General features: G+C 37.7%; 2 protein-coding genes across 13 annotated transcripts in view; both read left to right on the top strand.

Moving 5' to 3' along the window:
* The window catches only part of LOC136845715 (uncharacterized), an 893447-nt gene extending 886631 nt beyond the window's left edge, over positions 1 to 6816 (top strand). For all 8 annotated transcript variants that reach the window (XM_067115907.1, XM_067115902.1, XM_067115900.1 and 5 more), the window contains 2 exons: positions 4163 to 4342; positions 5676 to 6816. In XM_067115907.1, the coding sequence (XP_066972008.1) occupies positions 4163 to 4342; positions 5676 to 6176 (681 nt within the window). In that variant the 3' untranslated portion in view covers positions 6177 to 6816. The remainder of the gene's footprint in view (positions 1 to 4162; positions 4343 to 5675) is intronic.
* Positions 6817 to 12531: 5715 nt separating this feature from the next.
* The window catches only part of LOC136845714 (uncharacterized), a 334649-nt gene continuing 330132 nt past the window's right edge, over positions 12532 to 17048 (top strand). For 2 of the 5 annotated variants that reach the window (XM_067115893.1, XM_067115894.1), the window contains exon 1: positions 12532 to 12822. The gene's annotated coding sequence lies outside the window, so the exon portion shown is untranslated. Of the gene's footprint in view, positions 12823 to 13092; positions 13321 to 17048 lie in introns of those variants that run through there. The other 3 variants (XM_067115891.1, XM_067115895.1, XM_067115892.1) reach the window with 3 other exon arrangements.

Raw genomic sequence — 17048 nt, 5'->3', positions numbered from 1 at the left:
GAATATGTTGTTATATTCATATGATGAATTGCTTGGCATTGGCCTTATAATCTAGTGTTGATACTTTTATCAGCCTTCCAGCATTCATATGTTATTATTATTATTATTATTATTATTATTATTATTATTATTATTATTATTATTATTATTATTATTCAGAAGATAAACCCCAGCTCATATGGAACTAGCCTACAGGGGCCACTGACTTGAAATTCAAGCTTCCAAAGATTGGACAGATATTACAGACGATAATAGGAAAGACACAAAGAAGAGATCAGTTATGGGAAAGGAAAAAAAGATGAATAACTAAACAGAAATATTGTTGTGCAGTTCTTTCTGTAATGTTGATTTATCGTTTCTGGCTTTGTTATTGTAGTGTTGAGTCTCAGGAGGCTTTAGAAAGACACGTGCGATACCATAGTAAAATATACAGTAATTATTTACAAGTTAACCCTCTGGTGATCCGATGACGCGAGACCGCGTCGATAGATTTGACGGGGAAAAAAAAAAAAAAAAAAAAAAAAAGAAGACAGTCATCCGAAACGAGGACTGCGCCATTGAGTGGGCAGATCTTGGACCTACAAGAAAACGTAAATAGGAAACCGATAGGTATCGCGGATACGCCGCAGTCCTCCCCCAGCTAAAGCACTGCACCTCCTATTTTGACCGAGTTCAGCACATCTTTTCGAAACTCAGGGTTTTTTGCTTTGTCGTCATTTATCTGCGTTTGTGAAGTGCTTTCGCTTTTGCTATTGTTATGAAAGTGTTTGCAAGTGATTGTTGAGTATTTTGAATGATACTTCACGTGTTTTTGGATTAGTAGTGAAGAATTTACTTTTTTGTACATGTATTTCTGTCTTTCAACAACATTTCCGTCCTTCAGCTTCTGGGAACACTTAATGCTTCTACGTGGGCTATTTATAGAAAATTTATTCAACTTTCCATTGCAATTTTCACTTTTCCTTAACGTTATTCATTACCGGGTAATTACGAAAAATGTATGCATAAATGTGAGCACTCGAGAATCCAGTCGAGCCGCGCAGTTCGACCTAGGGTTTACGAGTGCGTGAATAATTTTTTGTACGCCTGTTTGTGCATCTGTAAATAACTTCAATGTGCATGTATTATGTATCATTCTAACGGCCATTCTTTTGTACTTTATCGTGCTGAACGGCAAAATGTAAAAATATCAACGTTTCCAAATAAAAATCTTTCAGCGAACAATTGACTTTACGTGAAAAAACAACACTTACGTCTTAGAGCTTCAGTTGCTCATTTATTTACTGGGAACACCTATTGATTGTAGGTAATATATATATATATATATATATATATATATATATATATATATATATATATATATATATATATATATATATATATATATATATATATATATATATATATATATATATATATATATATATATATAGTTCCATTGCAGTTTTAACTTTTTACTATAAAAAGAGTAATTACGAAAAATGTCAGCGTATATATATACGCGTTGAATGCTGTAGTTCGGCCGGAATTTATGCATGCGTAGATAATTTTTTGTATGCCTGTTTGTGCATCTGTAGATAACTTTAATGTGTATGTGTTATATATCATTCGAATGGCCATTCTTTATACTTTATCGTACTGAACAGAAAAATGTAAAAAATCAACGTTTATATAAATGATTGTTGCCGTATTTTTTCTTAGAAAAAAGAAAAAAGATTGTCCGTAATCTAATGACAATTTCTCAGTTTTATTCTAACAATAGATATATCTTTCTTTTGTGCGTCCTATAGGAAATTTGTTCAGCTTTCTAATGCCACCTTTATTTTTGCTATCTTTATGTCTTATAGATATGACATGATATGAAATGTCAACGTAAGTAGGTTGGAAAATCTGGTAATTGCACTTCGTAAAAAATTTGCATAAAAATTTGCATTTTTTAATCGGTAACAGCTAATTAGCAAAAACATTCATAGTAAAATGATTGCTTTCACGTGAAAGTTCAAACATTTCCACATAATATACGTATAAAATAAACTCCTCAACCTAATTATTATATTTTTCATGATTAAAAAAATATCTACGATTTTCCTTAAAAATGTCACGTTCATCACGTCTTTTTTATTATTTCTAAGCCTCGCAAAAATTTTCTGATTGTTTTAGGAAAAAATTCAATCATTGACCGACATCATAAAACAAACCAGAAGCCTATATCAGTTATAGTTTAGACATATCGATTTTTACAAAGAAACTTTTCCGCATGAGCCCCACTTTTCCCTCCGTGGCATAAGTCGCTTACCGGGTAGGGCTATAGGAACCCCCTTAAGCGCGAGAGGGTTAAGTGAATCGATGTATGAGTCGAAGTGTGAGTTAAAGTGTGGGTCTTGCTTTCTTGAATCTGGTTACCAACCCACAACTGGTGAGGCCTACGACCTCACTCCTTAAGGCTCTTTCTCTCTGCTTCTATCTCTGCTTCTTTCCCTTTCCTCTTGAAGGATTTTCAAAACGGAATGCCCCTCCTAAAATAGGCGGGCAACGGCTTCTGTCCAGCCCCTTGGTAGACGTCTAATTGGTTGAAGACTTATCTAAGGACTCCCTCTGGGTGTAATTAAATGAATTAACCCCTCCGTAGTAGGTGCGACTAATTACTCACTGGAAATCTAAGATTTCCGGCAAGAGTTGCAAGGTAAGCTTCACAGGTGAGGCATTTATGGCATTTTTTAACGATTGCGCTGTTGATTAAATCATCGCCAGTGCTGCGCCAATGTTTGGCTACGTAGTCCCAACACTTCTGCTTCGATCGTCATTCTTTCAACGGTTTCGGTAGATTATACTTGCACCCTGTTTATATAACATGTCCTGTTTTCTCTCTCTCTCTCTCTCTTTACTATTCATCAATTTATCTCAGGTTCTCTTCTCAGTTCTTTTTCTCTCTGTTATATTTAAGGTATTCATATATCATATCATTACATCTTATATTTAAGGTATTCATATATCATATCATTACATCATAAATAAATTTTCAAACCAAAAGGTGAATTGTTTAATGGTAGTAATGCATCGCATCTTCGTTTCAACTTTGAGGTTCTAACTACACAACATCCTTAGGGAGACAGTAGACTTCCACACAGGCTGAATGAGGTTGAATCTTTTAAATATTTAGGAACAGCGGTACCTTATCCAGGTTTTCTTGAGTTGAAATTTAATGAAAGTGTAATAATAGGCAGTGCAATAATAGGTAGGTTGAATAAGCTTATACATAGGTCTAATATGATCATTATTGTTAGACTGAGATGAATCGTGGTATGGCAATGAAACTGTACCTTGAAGATTTTGTTGATTTAAGAATAAAGCTTTAAGGAGAATGGTTAGTAGTCAGATGGTAGAGTAGAATTAGAAATTATACCATAGGGGAAATACGAAAGTTCCATATATAGATGAAGTAGTGATGAAAGGGACAAGTCCTTTGTGCAACCCCGCGGAGAATAGTAGAGATAGTGTTTATAGCTCGGCTCCCTACGAGTACCAGAAGAGTTGGCCTCTCGGATGAGAACCATGAGAAGGAAGGCTGAAGAAGAGTGGAGATTTGGGAAGGAAGAATCGCAAGATGACATTAGTGGCTGAATTCACAGAGCCAATTAGCGTCAACGGCATTAGAGGCGATGATGATTATTTTTTATTGACACATCAAAACTGTCAAAATAATAATAATCGTATCATTTTAAGAGGAAATTTTTAACATTGTATGATTATATTGCATGCTTAATCATCTTCAAAAATTATGTTTTAAGAATACGGATGTAAATTTCCTTGAGTTGAAGTCGCATTTTAATAAATAATTCTTACATTATATATTTAGTATTTTATTAGAAAATTGCTTTCACTTTCTTAGAGAAAACATTAAAACATAAAACAGAAGTGTTTTCATATCATTCACTTATAAACTGCATCAATTCTGAAAACGATGGTGGTGTATGGGTAGGGAATTCGAGAGGCAGGAAAGAAAGTTATATTTTAAATCATATGGGTAAAAGTACTGATGATGATCCCAAACGTAGAATTTGTGCTTGCTGAACTTACTAGAATATATAATGTTCTGCAAAGAATTTCATTATACTGTAGGCTACCTATTGACGTGCCATGCTAAAATGTAATATTTCCATAGGTGGAGCAGCTCAAGTCTGACCCGGATACCTGGAAGAAAATAATAAAATCTGGCAGGGTATTTGCGGTATCTTCTGTTAATGGCCGTGACAGATTTGCAGCTCTTTCGATGAAGGATGGACAAGTGTATCTTCATTGTTTACAAGATCAAGAGGTTCCACCGTTTAGCTACCAAATTGAGGTACAATACGTTCTTTTTTTAATTTCTACAGACGCTCTCTCTCTCTCTCTCTCTCTCTCTCTCTCTCTCTCTCTCTCTCTCTCTCTCTCTCTCTCTCTCTCTCAGGTTTAACGTCTATTTTGTCATTTGACCACATACTGCATAAAGGCATAACGTGTAGCAGCTTATGGAATTTCGTTGATTACGAGAAGGCATCTGACAGTATCCACATAGCAATTATTTCATTACAAAACCTATTAGAAGGGCAAACTTTAAGGGCGAAATATTTCTTTTAGCATCCCACTATACACTACAAATCCACTTCACAGGACCATATCAACAGTAGCATTGCATCTCCTTTGTTTAGGGAATATTTCAATCGGCTCTTAAATTTGTAAATCTGATCGGAATATTCCATGAACGCAAGAGGTGCAGTTCTAATGTTAATGGGGTCAAGTGAGTGCAGTGAATAACGATATGCTAAAAGAAATATTATTTCGCCCTTGCGCTTTCCCTTCTCATAGCTTTTGTAATTGGAATAAAAAATTAATAGACCTAGAATATTCATATGTTGCTTTTTTAATAAAAAAAAAACCAAGATTTACAAAGCTTAAGAACAGCGTTTTATGGAGAAGGAATCAGATTTGGTCCTTCCTGGAGAAAAAATGTACCTTTTGTTAAAAATGTAGTAAATAAAAATGTTCTTTTGTAATAACAACATTTGATGTTTTTATTAATGTTATGTGGAATTCACAGGATTTCAAATATATTCACTTAATGAATTAAAATAAGTAAACTATCTGTAAATATAAATTTTCAATATCAAGTGGCCCAACGGTTCACGGGTCGTCTAATATATATATATATATATATATATATATATATATATATATATATATATATATATATATATATATATATATATATATATATATATACATATACACACACAGTGAAATCTGATGCATGCCAATGTGATTAATGCATTAAAAAGTGGTAAGGAAAAGGTAATATTAAATATCGGGCACAATTTTTCTGTGGCAGTATTAAAATCGTGAATTATCATGTATAAGATGGGATCATGAGCCAGCCCTTCAATATAGTTGTGTAATGAATCGCGAAACTTTTAGTATGTTAATGATTTTACTTGAAATTAAGAGAATTAGAGACATTGATTGGCTCTACGCTAGCTACAGGTATTCAGATTTTTCGTAATCATGGGTACTCCTTCAGCCATTTTTTCCTGGATTTTTACCATTGCTGCCTACAAACCATAGGGAATATTATGATCTCTTACCTTTTTTTATTATGCAGTTATTCAATAAAACATTCTAAAATTTACCTTCATTTGCAGCACAGTGAAATCGTCAGTTGCAGTGGAAAAGCTTCAACTGCTGCTTTCTTCGATCTGGAATTGGATTGTTCCACTAAAGGACGATTTCATATCCTTATGCCTTCCAATACTCCTTTGGCACAGCACTTCAGAGCTGTCTGCACGGGCGAGTTGGGACCCACATACATAAACAAGAAATTCGTTAGTGCAAGAGACACATTCGATAGGGCAATATCATGTGAATCTTACTTTGACAATAGTACCATAGGAAGCTTAAACCATTTGGGGCGCATAAATCTTAGTGATGACTTATATAGGTGTGTACCTGAGACTGGAGCCATCTGGATGAATAAGGATGGTACATTCCATATCATAACTGGTTCAGTAGATGGCAGTCGGTATGCTCGGGTATTTGGTAAAGTTAAGGATGAAATTTCGATGCTGAGAGAAGTTGCAACACAAATACTAAATGGATTCAAGGACATTAAAATTGTTGAAAGTGGTGTTGTTTTGCAAATCTGAAACTCGAGTTCTGATTGAAAAATTTCATCTTCATATCCCAACATTATGACATACCTAAAATCAAGTCGTTGTATTGCCTTGTTCACGTTTTCGTAGGGATGTAATTCACCCTATCATTTGTTATAAAGGTAAATAAAAATAGAAAAGGAGGTGACATCATTCTCACATTTTGATTGTACGACTCAAATATATAACTTCTCAGCTTTTTAATCACATTATATCTTGGACCTCTAACTTTGTGGAGTATAGGTATTATAATGGCACCTCTGTAAGGAATTGGAAGTTGTTTAAAACTTCCGAAAATTTTTACTAGAAAAAAGGATTACGTGGATCTTAAAAATTGATAATGCTGCATGTACAAGATCTTTCAGTTATAAATTGCATAAACTTGTCACAGCTCCTCAGGACAGAAGGACAGAACTGAAATAAGGATATTGTACTCGGGCAAACCCGCCGAGTTTGTAGTTTACACCACTCCACAGGGATCCCCAAAGATTTACTAAAATGATTTTATCATTTTATTAATAATAAGACTGTCTAATTTATACATACCAGAGCTCAAATTAAAAGTTTTCTGGAGTACTTCTTTATAAAAGTAGATTCAATTGTATGCCTGCTAATATAATGATTAAAAAATAAACATTTTTGCTGCCTTTGCCCAATCGATAGCATGATGAAAATTACTAAGGTGAATAAAAAGGTCATGACACTTCTCATCAGCAAAATTCACCTGCGATTCTGCCATAACAACTATAAGGTGACTTCTCAATTGGAACTATAATTCCAATTCTTGTTTATCACATATGTCCAGAATTAGGGTTTGTCAAAGCGTGCAACCATTCACTCAGGTACATCCCTTGACCTGAGAAATACGTGGAAACATCACTTAACGACAACTCGCTTAAATATATGACTGAGGACTGAAAGCCTAATCACCTGCCAGAATACTCTGGCGGTTTACTTAACCTCTCGCTTCCAATTCTGAATTATGCCTAGTAACTTTATAACAAAATACAATTTGTAGAATTTCACTCTAGAATAAAACGAACAGTATCACAGAAATGAGCAATTGCACCAGGGATGCAGTCCTCCCAAAGCTTAGCAAAGCTGTGTTCTGACACCTCTTCTATTTTTTTTATGTAAAGCTCCTGAATCTCTCTCTCTCTCTCTCTCTCTCTCTCTCTCTCTCTCTCTCTCTCTCTCTCTCTCTCTCTCTCTCTCTCTCGTAACTTTAGCATATCTCTATATGTCTATCTCTATCTGTCTGTCTATCCTCTATCTATCTATCTAACTAGCTAGCTAGCTTTTTTGCATCTCGGTCTGTTAGGCCTATTTGAAAAATTAAGGACTAGTAGTAGAAAGTTATTGCATTCTTTATTTTTTTATGGATCATCGTTACTTCAAGGAAAGATATATTTTTTTTGTGTATCATCATTACTTCAAGTAAAGAACTTGTGTTTATATGGGAAGTATTCCATCAGTCTATTAACTGTGCATATTGGAACCTCTCGGACAGACATTTAACTGAACATATTAGTTGAGGTAAGCTTTGAGTCGTACCTGTTCGTGTTTGCAATAACATGCACTTGTACCTTATACAGACTGTATTAAACAGGTAATATCCAATGCTACGTGAACAGTTTCCATCTGCTTCTGCATGACAAATAGTGTGAGGCAAAGTTGCTAACCTACTGCTTTTTTATATTACTATTCAGCAATATTCGTTGTTTTTTTTAGTTAGCTTGTTTATGCTAACTAATAAATATATAGAAATTGGGATATTTTAAGTGATTTTGAAAACTTTCATAATGATATATGGAAAATTTTATAGCAAAATTTTACAGCAAGCTACCTACTGCAACTCTTATTCAGTATTGAAGTGACATCTTGGTGACAAGGGCTACTCGAAGGTTTAAAAATGATCATTCTCGTCAACAAACCCATCATGACTTCTAAGCAAACAATGTTGACTCCCCTCTTTTGTAATCGAAATAAGGAGTGGAAAAAAAAATAATGTACAGGCGACAGATGCTGATAATATGAAAAAAAATATGTCTCAGATGGATCTAGATTTTCAAACTGTATCCATGTGCAGTTTAGAAAGTAATAGTGCTTTAAAGTCTAGTTTGCATTCCTGTTCAGGTGTTTGAACTGAAGAAATGTTGAAGAAACAGAAGGAAACCCGTCCAGGGTTAGATTTTACGGATAATAAACTTTGGTGTAAAGTATGTTCAAGCATAAGCAATGTGATTTTTTACTAGTAAGGGTTTTCTTTTAAGGATTTATGAGCAAGCGTAATATCTTATTATAGAGGGGATCGAAGTACACATTTGAAGTCTCAAGAAAAAAAAAGGTATCGTAAACTACCTAAAGGTCACAGTGTTGCTCTTGCCTGATGAAATTGTAGCTAATAAAGATGCCCCTGGAAATTTGTGTGATGCCATGAATGCTTCTTATCTAAAGACAACTTGTATTGCGCTGCATATCATGTAGCTCAGAATGACAGTTAAAAGAAAGTCGTGTTGACACTGGCACAGGAGGGCATTTGTGCAGAAGTGCTACGGAAGTAGTGAATTCCATAGCCACTGATATCTGAAGGAAAACTCGCCAGCACAACAAGCAGGTGAATGGCAAATTTTATGTACTCATTGATGAATTAACAAGCCAGAGCATGAAAACCGCCTTGATAGGTTACTTGAAATATCAAAGTGATCAGGAAGACGATCTCCATTTGATGTTCTTGGATCTAATTTAGCCACCTGATCAGAAAACTGCAACTATTGCTAACCATCTATTGAACTGTCTCAATAACCATGGACTTTATGATTCCCATATGAAACAGAACCGTGTTGCTTTTGCCAGTAATGCAGCAAGCGTCGTGCTTGGTGTCAGATCTGGTATTGCAACAATTCTCAAGACCCGTTATCCTGATAAAGAGATCTGGCATTGTCTTAATCACTGAACAGAACTTGAAGTAGGTGAAACATTGAAAGAAGTTCATGGAAATAATAATTTTCAAGCATTAATGGACAAACAGTAGCCTACTCTATTTACAGGAGATTACCTCTAAATCAAAAGGAACTATCTGAATGTGCCTCTTAACTAGAACAACAACTTTGCACAAAAGGCCGTGTTCTGAGCACCAGATGTGTGTCCGGCTTACTTTTAAGAGTTTCAGAATTATGAAGCAGTTACTGTTACCTTGAAAAAGTACTGAAAGATGAAACGGCATATGGAAGAAATAGAAAAACCTAAGAAAGTTTGTTGAACAGAACAGCTTCTGTTGGATTTAGCCCCTGTGTATGACACGTTGCATGAACTTCGTTTACTTTTAGGGACTGTCTACAGAAACATAGCCTCTCTTATGTGTGCAGACAGACTAATCAAACGCAGCATAAGATTATTGCATGAACAAGAGGAGAAGCCTGGCACGAAAATTTTAGAAGTTCCAAGGGCAGTTGAAAAGGGAAGTTTAGAGATTGAGAAATTTCCATACAATTAACAATTACCGTACAATTAACAACAAATGTTGCGCCAGTTTGGTTACTGGTCTTGTAAACAATTTGCAGCACTGCATTCACAACATCCGTGAAAGTTTTTCAAACTACCTCTGAGTATCGGAGTATGTATAAATCAGCGTTAAATGAATTGTCTTCGAAAAGACGACTATCTTGATGAAAGCCATTACATGTAGAAAGTAGAAATAGAGAGAGAGAGAGAGAACTTAGCGTCCAAAAAATCGTTATTCGTGATTTATCGAAATTCAACAAAAATAATTTATATGAAGTAATTTATATGCTTTTAAAAACCGTATTTTTTAATCTTTTGTTTGGATCCTTCACGATCGTTTTTTATTCAAATACTTAATTTTGGTGGCTGGCCTTATTCATCCATTCTGTTGCCCTCATTAGGATCATTTATTTTTATCACATTACTCGACAGAATCGGATCAAAAGCAATTCAAATAATCAGCGACATCGCTCTTATGTACTTTTTCGATGCGGGTTTTTATCACCTCAATTTAGCATCTCTACTTGATAGGTGCTATTTTTCCCATTGTTCCATCAAGTTTAATGAAAATCCGTCTTCTTCCAAGGAGTCACTGTAGTAGCTCGTCAGGCCATTGCTTCGCATTTATCCACTGTGAAAATCAATAATCCTTAAAGTGCACGGTTTTATGACTTTCTTCCCATCTTTGTCCAAGTTTAGGAATTATTTTCTCGCTTCCATTTTCCTGGCTTATAATTATCCAACCTACACGAGGGTTGTGTTTCAGTTCCTTTTGGACCAAGAACCCTCTCCCCGGTCGCAAATTCCTGAGACGTATGCTAGCGTTGCACCAGCCCCGTGTTTTTTTGCCATGCCACTAGGTTAGGTCAGGTTTGATTAAATAGGACAACTGAAATAATTTAGGTGTGAGAAACATAATGAGATTACTTTCAAGAAAATTCTATGGTTAGTTTTTTCAGCGAAAGGTCCCAATACTAGGTTACCTCTCGGGAAAATGCTTCCCGGTCCCCCGTGCAGACACGCATGCACACGTCCAATTTTTTCTTCCTTCTTCTTTTTCCCTGTTCTATGGAGCCTGAATTTGATAGTGGATTAGATCTCTCTTTCATTGGCTTCCACATCACAAAAAAAAGAGTACACAGTGGAGGTATTATCTCCGATAAGCCGCGAAACTCAAATCACTTGCTAATAAATTTCAGTGGTTCTCTCTAATAGCCTCGGTTTTCTTTTGCCGAACGCATATAAATGTCTGAATAAGAAATTAAATATAATTGCTCCGGATGAAGATTAAGTCTTCATCAAAGTCATCCTGTTATTTTCACCTGGAGCCATGAAAATTCGTTGTATTCATTGATCTTGAGATATCCTCCGAATGCACACAAACACACAGACGTGGAGGAAACCTCACCACATCCAAACCTCACTGACGGAGGCAGCCAGTAAACGAAAGGACAAGACTGGAATCACGGTCACAGTCGTGCCTTAGTTCTTCCCCGTTTTTTTGTGATGAAAGATTAATTTTGTTTATATTTTACAAATCTGTATTTTTAAAAGGATACAGATACCAAGCACGTGCTCTAATGTCTGAGTCAAGCCTTTTTCTTATGATATTTTAAACTGGATGCTGATTTCCTTAATCTTCAAGAAGGCCTGGATAATCCTTTCCCTTTTCCCAGTCTCAAGGGATTTAAATCAGTCATTATCTGCCTCTCTCTCGTGGGTGATTATTCCAAGATTTTATCTCAGTCTTAGAATTAACATTGAGATTAATCTCCTTTACCGATGCTAAACTAAGCTAAAGGGGACAACCTAGAAAGGAATATGCTTCTTAAGCCGACAGGTCAAAATGGCCTCATGATTAGTGGCGATGACCTGATCTCTTTGTTCTACTTAATAAATACAAAGACATCTGCAATTGTGGCCAGTCAGTCAGTCAGTTAGACATCCAGACGCTGCTACACCACTTTCCAAAGCTCTCATTTAGGACACTCGATGAATTTTATAATAAAAGCAAAAATTGATGGGTAGATTTTTAAGTAAGACGCGCGAAAGTGATGAACTGCATTCTAATGTTGAAACTATTTTTTTTTTTCACCTGATAGGTAAGATGGGTGAAAGGAGAATGAGGGCAGTTAGCTAGCTAACCATGGTAGGGAATAGTGTAGAAAGTTATTATAATAGTAATGTAAAGTGTGGTTAGGCCACAATTTTATTTAGATAAAGGTACAAGTTTTCTTACTACGACATTAATATTAACATATTATAAAAATGATGTTGCACTATATTGACATAGAGAATTGTACAGATTATATATTTTAAATTTTATTTCTTATTAGTATAATTCTGTTCAGATACAGCTGCAAGTTTCTTCTTATTTTAACTTTGATATTAACTGTTATAATAATTATTTTGCAATATATTTACATAGTAAATTCTATAATTTATATTCTCACAAGACATTTCTTAGTAGTATAACGGTTGAGCTTCATCACGATGAGTATATGACGATACTCTTCTGCACCATCTGTGGTCTGTGTTGTTTTGGGCAGTTTCTCTCTTCTGCTTCCGTTTCCTCTGTTAATTCTCCATTGTATTTTGGTTGCCAGTCTTTACATTCTCTGATTAATTGGTTCTACTTTGTATTTTTGTGATTTTATTCTATATTCAGATCATCATCATCTCGATTGTTTTGGAATTTTTGTAATGCCCTTATATTGTGTAGTATATTGAGCTGTACTTTAATAGCCTACTCATTTGAAAAATCGCGCCTCACCACTTTAGCGTCACCTAGCACGACGCCTCGTAATTAATAGGAAGTCGAATTAAAGGAACTCAAGTTGCAAAATGGGTTTGCATTAATCCCTGCTTTTGCTTTACGCTTGCTGGGTGGAGTTGCTCCAGTTATATACTACAATAAATTTCGTGCCGACGAGTTTAATGCACGAATCTGCGAAAGGATGGCATCCGCACTGCCTATACCAACGTTTAAGGAAGAGTGGACTAGCTACTTGGAACGGCTTCAGTGCTATTTCACGTCAAGTCTGTACCAGGTGACAAGAAAGTTCATTTTTTGATTTGTGGTCTGCAGCCAAAACAGTATTAAGTACTGAGGGATTTAGTATCGCCAGCTACGCCAGTAAGTAAAACCTTTGATAAAGTTACAGCTTCACTACGTAAACAGTATTGTGGTAGTAGAAATCCATGGGTGGAACGTACCAAATTTCGTTACTTTCGTCAGGTATACAGTCATTTTCAGTTCGATTGAAACATGCATCTCGTTTTTGTGCATTCGGCACGGCATTGTATCAAATGCTTGTAGATCAGTTGATTGCTGGTGTCCATTTAAAATACATTGCAAATTAACTGCTTGAAGAAAGTGATGGCTTAGCCTTATCATTTGCCAAGGCTTTGCAGATAGCTGAGGAGGCTAAAGTGAACGAAAAGAACGCATCCACGTGTACCAGTGGCAGTCGTTCGGTCGATGTGAACATCAGTATCTTGTGGATGAATGTCAATGCTGTGCGTTTTGCGGGAAATAGGCCGAGGTCAGTGCAACGAAAGGGTAGCCTAGTTTTCAGTTTCGGTTGCCAGGCCGTGTAACACCTTCTGCCCGCGCTACAATAACTCCGCCAAGGTAAGTAGTTCCGCGACCCCACACGCTTTCTTGGGGGTCCAGGGGCGGCGAAGCCCCCCCCCCCCCGGCCAGGTTAGGGCACGCCGCCCTATGTTAGGTTAGGTTGGTTACGTCTGGTTAGGTCAGGACCTGGCACTACAGGAAAAGTTTGTCTTGTTTGTATTCGTCCGCCAGTTTCCTAGTCGGAACCTACACCACAGCCTTGGCCACCCAAACTGTAGGCGCTCCGGCTTAGTTGTAAAAATGTCAGTGAAATGAAATGTTACCGATGTAATGACAGTAGACAGTTGGTGGTAATTCTAAGCCCGCTGTCCGCGGTGAGGTAGCCTATGGCAGTTGACGTTTTTCTATAGAACTTGACCTGCTGAACAAGAATTTAAAGTCAAATTTTGTCGGTCGCCTGCAACTAAAGCGTAATTGACACTTGAAGACTGCACACTGGTGAACGTGGGTCCCCTGCACTGGCACATACAGCTCAAGGGTAAATTAGTTTAGCTGCAGCCGGCGGGCAAAATGTTACCCTAAACTCATGTAAAGCAAGCAAAGCAACACTGAAAAACATCAACTGCCACAGGCAAGCTCAACTGCACTAACTGTTGCTTGTGATCGGGGCGAAAGAACGTAAATGGTAAACAAATCCGCCATCTTGGGTTACGTAACCACTAGGGAGCCGTATGTTCAGGGGGGAGGTTGGGGTACTGCACAAAAGGTACGAGTTGGTAAAGTGATGTAGGACTGTTATGTAGAAACATGGCAGTAAGTAACAGTTACCCAAAAACTAATAACACTCCTACATGAAAAGCACTAAAACCTAATAACACCAAAACACAGGTGACCTAACTACCTAATAATAAAGAAGGATAGTTTAAGAACCTTACCTTAAAGGGGTGGAGGGTAGAATTCAGCCGCCGCCTTTACGAATGCGTGGAGCCTCGTCTTCGGGTCATCAAAGTGGATTTTAAAATAGACTACTGCCAAGTACCCAACGAAGTTGTACCTCCTACAGCTGTACCTAGGCGTCGTCTCACGAAGTTCCCTCCACCTCCTCTCAATAGTATTTGTATGAGCACCAGTTACTGGGTCCACAAAGTTCATGGAGTGATTGACGGTTAAGTGTACGTAGCCTTCGTCCTTCAGGCAGTCATAAGCTCTCCAGCAATCAGATACAATAGTTGTCCCCGGTACAGTGTAGTCCTTGATGACAGCAAGCAAAGTCGCGCTACTTCTGTTGTCGACTGGCACCACAAAAGACTGTCTGGTCTGCCTGCAGACACCACCAAAAACCCACTGGCCTTCAATGACCCTGCCTACATTGTACCCGCCTTTACCGTGGAGCCTCGTCTTGGTCATCAAAACTGCAATCTCAACAGTTGTACCGGGCCACCTATTTGCTTCTTCTGCCGGATACACCAATGTACTATGACCTGAAACCAAAAAAATTCGGGTTAGGGAAGTGAATAAAGGTTGATCACAAAACCATCCACTGAGACAAAAAAAATAAACCCCAATGAAAAAAACTTACTTCCTGCAGTAGCTGGACCAGTCATTAATAATAGCTACATAACTTAAACCTAGTTCTGTCCTCACAACCCTATAGTTAAAGAAGTCACTAACATAAATGTAAGTGAAGAAGAGGACAGTCTCAACATCCATGAGGGACCCAGAAAACCAGGTGCCCTTAAACAATGAGAGGTAGTAATTACACCTCCTCTTCTGCTTCTGGCGTGGGGCATACGACCTGTTGCACCTGAAAGTAAGGGAAAAAAGCAAATTACTCGTTACAACCCTCAAAAAATGAACGTACACAACCGGTGGTATAGCTCTTTAAGGAATATTTTAGCCTACTTTAGTTTTGAAAACTGCATTGCAGTTAGATGTAAAAATCAACAGGTAAGGTGTAACTAAGTAACCTGAACGCCTTCTGCAGGTCAAGCCTACACTCCTTGCCACAGTGAGGGCAAAAGGCTTGTTTCCTCAAAAGACCGTGGTCTTGGGAGAATTGTATTAGGCACTCATAATGCCCTGAGTAATGTGAAGAGAAATCCTTATAACTAAGGTAGCAATTGACACAGGTAAGTGGTAAATTGCCCTTGGTTTCAGGCTCAGAGGAGCGGGAGGTTCCGGGGGTGACGTCCGCCATCATCCTCGGTTGAAGAGTGAGTGAACTGTGCCGGTGAACTGCACCAGAACAGTGTAGGAAGGATGAAGTTGGGGGGGCTAAAAGTGTATTTCTGCTTTCAGTTTTGGGGTGGTGGAACAGCGCTGCGCGCCTTATCCGCATTTTTTAAAATAATCTGGCAAGCGGTAATATTGCGCTGCGCGCACCAACCACAGGGCTTACAAAATATGTAAAAAAAAGGTTTCTGTTAATGTCACTGAGAGAAAGTGGTAGCGAAACGTCCTGTAAGACCCTTGTCCTCCTACCCCATATACATGCTTTCAGGTGTCTGCCGACAAATGTAAAGTAATTTTGTAAGTTATTTATGGTAAAATCATGTTGCGAGGAGATGTCAATATATTTGTGAACGGAAAAGTACTAGAAGAAGGTTACAGGCACAAGCTACAACGAATAGGAAACGGTTATAAAACAGTTGAGCAAAAGGAATACACGTAACTGAGTTTGTATCCCCCAAGTTCTCCACCCAGGTGAAATGTAATGTTGGGGTAATGTTGCAACGTGATTGGTTGGGTACAGCCACCCGCCAAAAAACCCACCAACTACTCTCTCAGTTGGAGGCATTGGATGAACCGAAAGCTCCCCTGTAAGACCACACATGCATGACATGGCCTGGAATCAGCAGTAGTAGTGATACATGAAAAGTGCCTTTGTAACGGCTCGCGCTGTCCATTTATTCCCCCTTATTTTTACGCTTGTTTTTTGTGTTCCAAATGACATATATAACTTGAAGTACAACAGTAAGTTGCCCAAACCTTTTCCCAAGTTACAGTATTTACCCCACCCAGAACCCCGGATTCCCAACGGGTCCCCCTCACCGTTAGCTATTCTCGAAAGTGTTTTACCCACCCAGCAGGACCCAGCCGACCGACAAAATATGACTAAATTCTTGTTCAGCAAGTAAAGTTCTATAGAAAAATGTCAACTGCCGCAGCCTAGCCCACTGCAGACAGCCGGCTTAGATCTACCCACTTGGCTAATAGATGCAGGTATAAAGAGTTCCCAGTGTAATAAATGTTGCAGATGGGGACATATTGCTGTTGCATGCAAAGATGGTAAAGTTTCGAAATTCCAGCATTCAGTTGAAGGTAATTCTAAGCCGGCTGTCTGTGGTGAGCTAGCCTATGGCAATTGACGTTTTCCTAAGGTATTTTACCTGCTGAACAAGAATTTAAAAAATATTTTAGCGGTCGGCTGTAACTAAAATGTAATTGACCTGCGGGTCGCACACAGCTCAGGGATAAATTCCAGTTAAGCAGCAGCCGACCGGCAAAATATTACCTTAAACTCTTGTAAAGCAAGTAAAATAACACAGAATAATGTCAGTTGCCATAGTCTAGCTCCACTGCACACTATTCGAAGCTTTCGTAAACGGGAAACAAAACATTACCATTTCCGCTTTCAACTTTGGTGGCCTCTATAGGTCGCCGTGGCAGAATGGTGCTGCGCGCCTTAACTGCATTTTTAAAGATTTCTGGCAAGCTCGTATGCTCTGGCAAGAGGTAATTACTTTAAATTCTTGTTCTGCAACTAAAATAACACAGGAAAATGT

This window comes from Macrobrachium rosenbergii, chromosome 14, assembly GCF_040412425.1.
Source record: "Macrobrachium rosenbergii isolate ZJJX-2024 chromosome 14, ASM4041242v1, whole genome shotgun sequence".
NCBI classification, from domain to species: Eukaryota; Metazoa; Arthropoda; class Malacostraca; order Decapoda; family Palaemonidae; genus Macrobrachium; species Macrobrachium rosenbergii.
The sequence above is the reverse complement of the archived record's forward strand: the minus strand, read 5'-3'. Positions and strand labels throughout refer to the sequence as shown.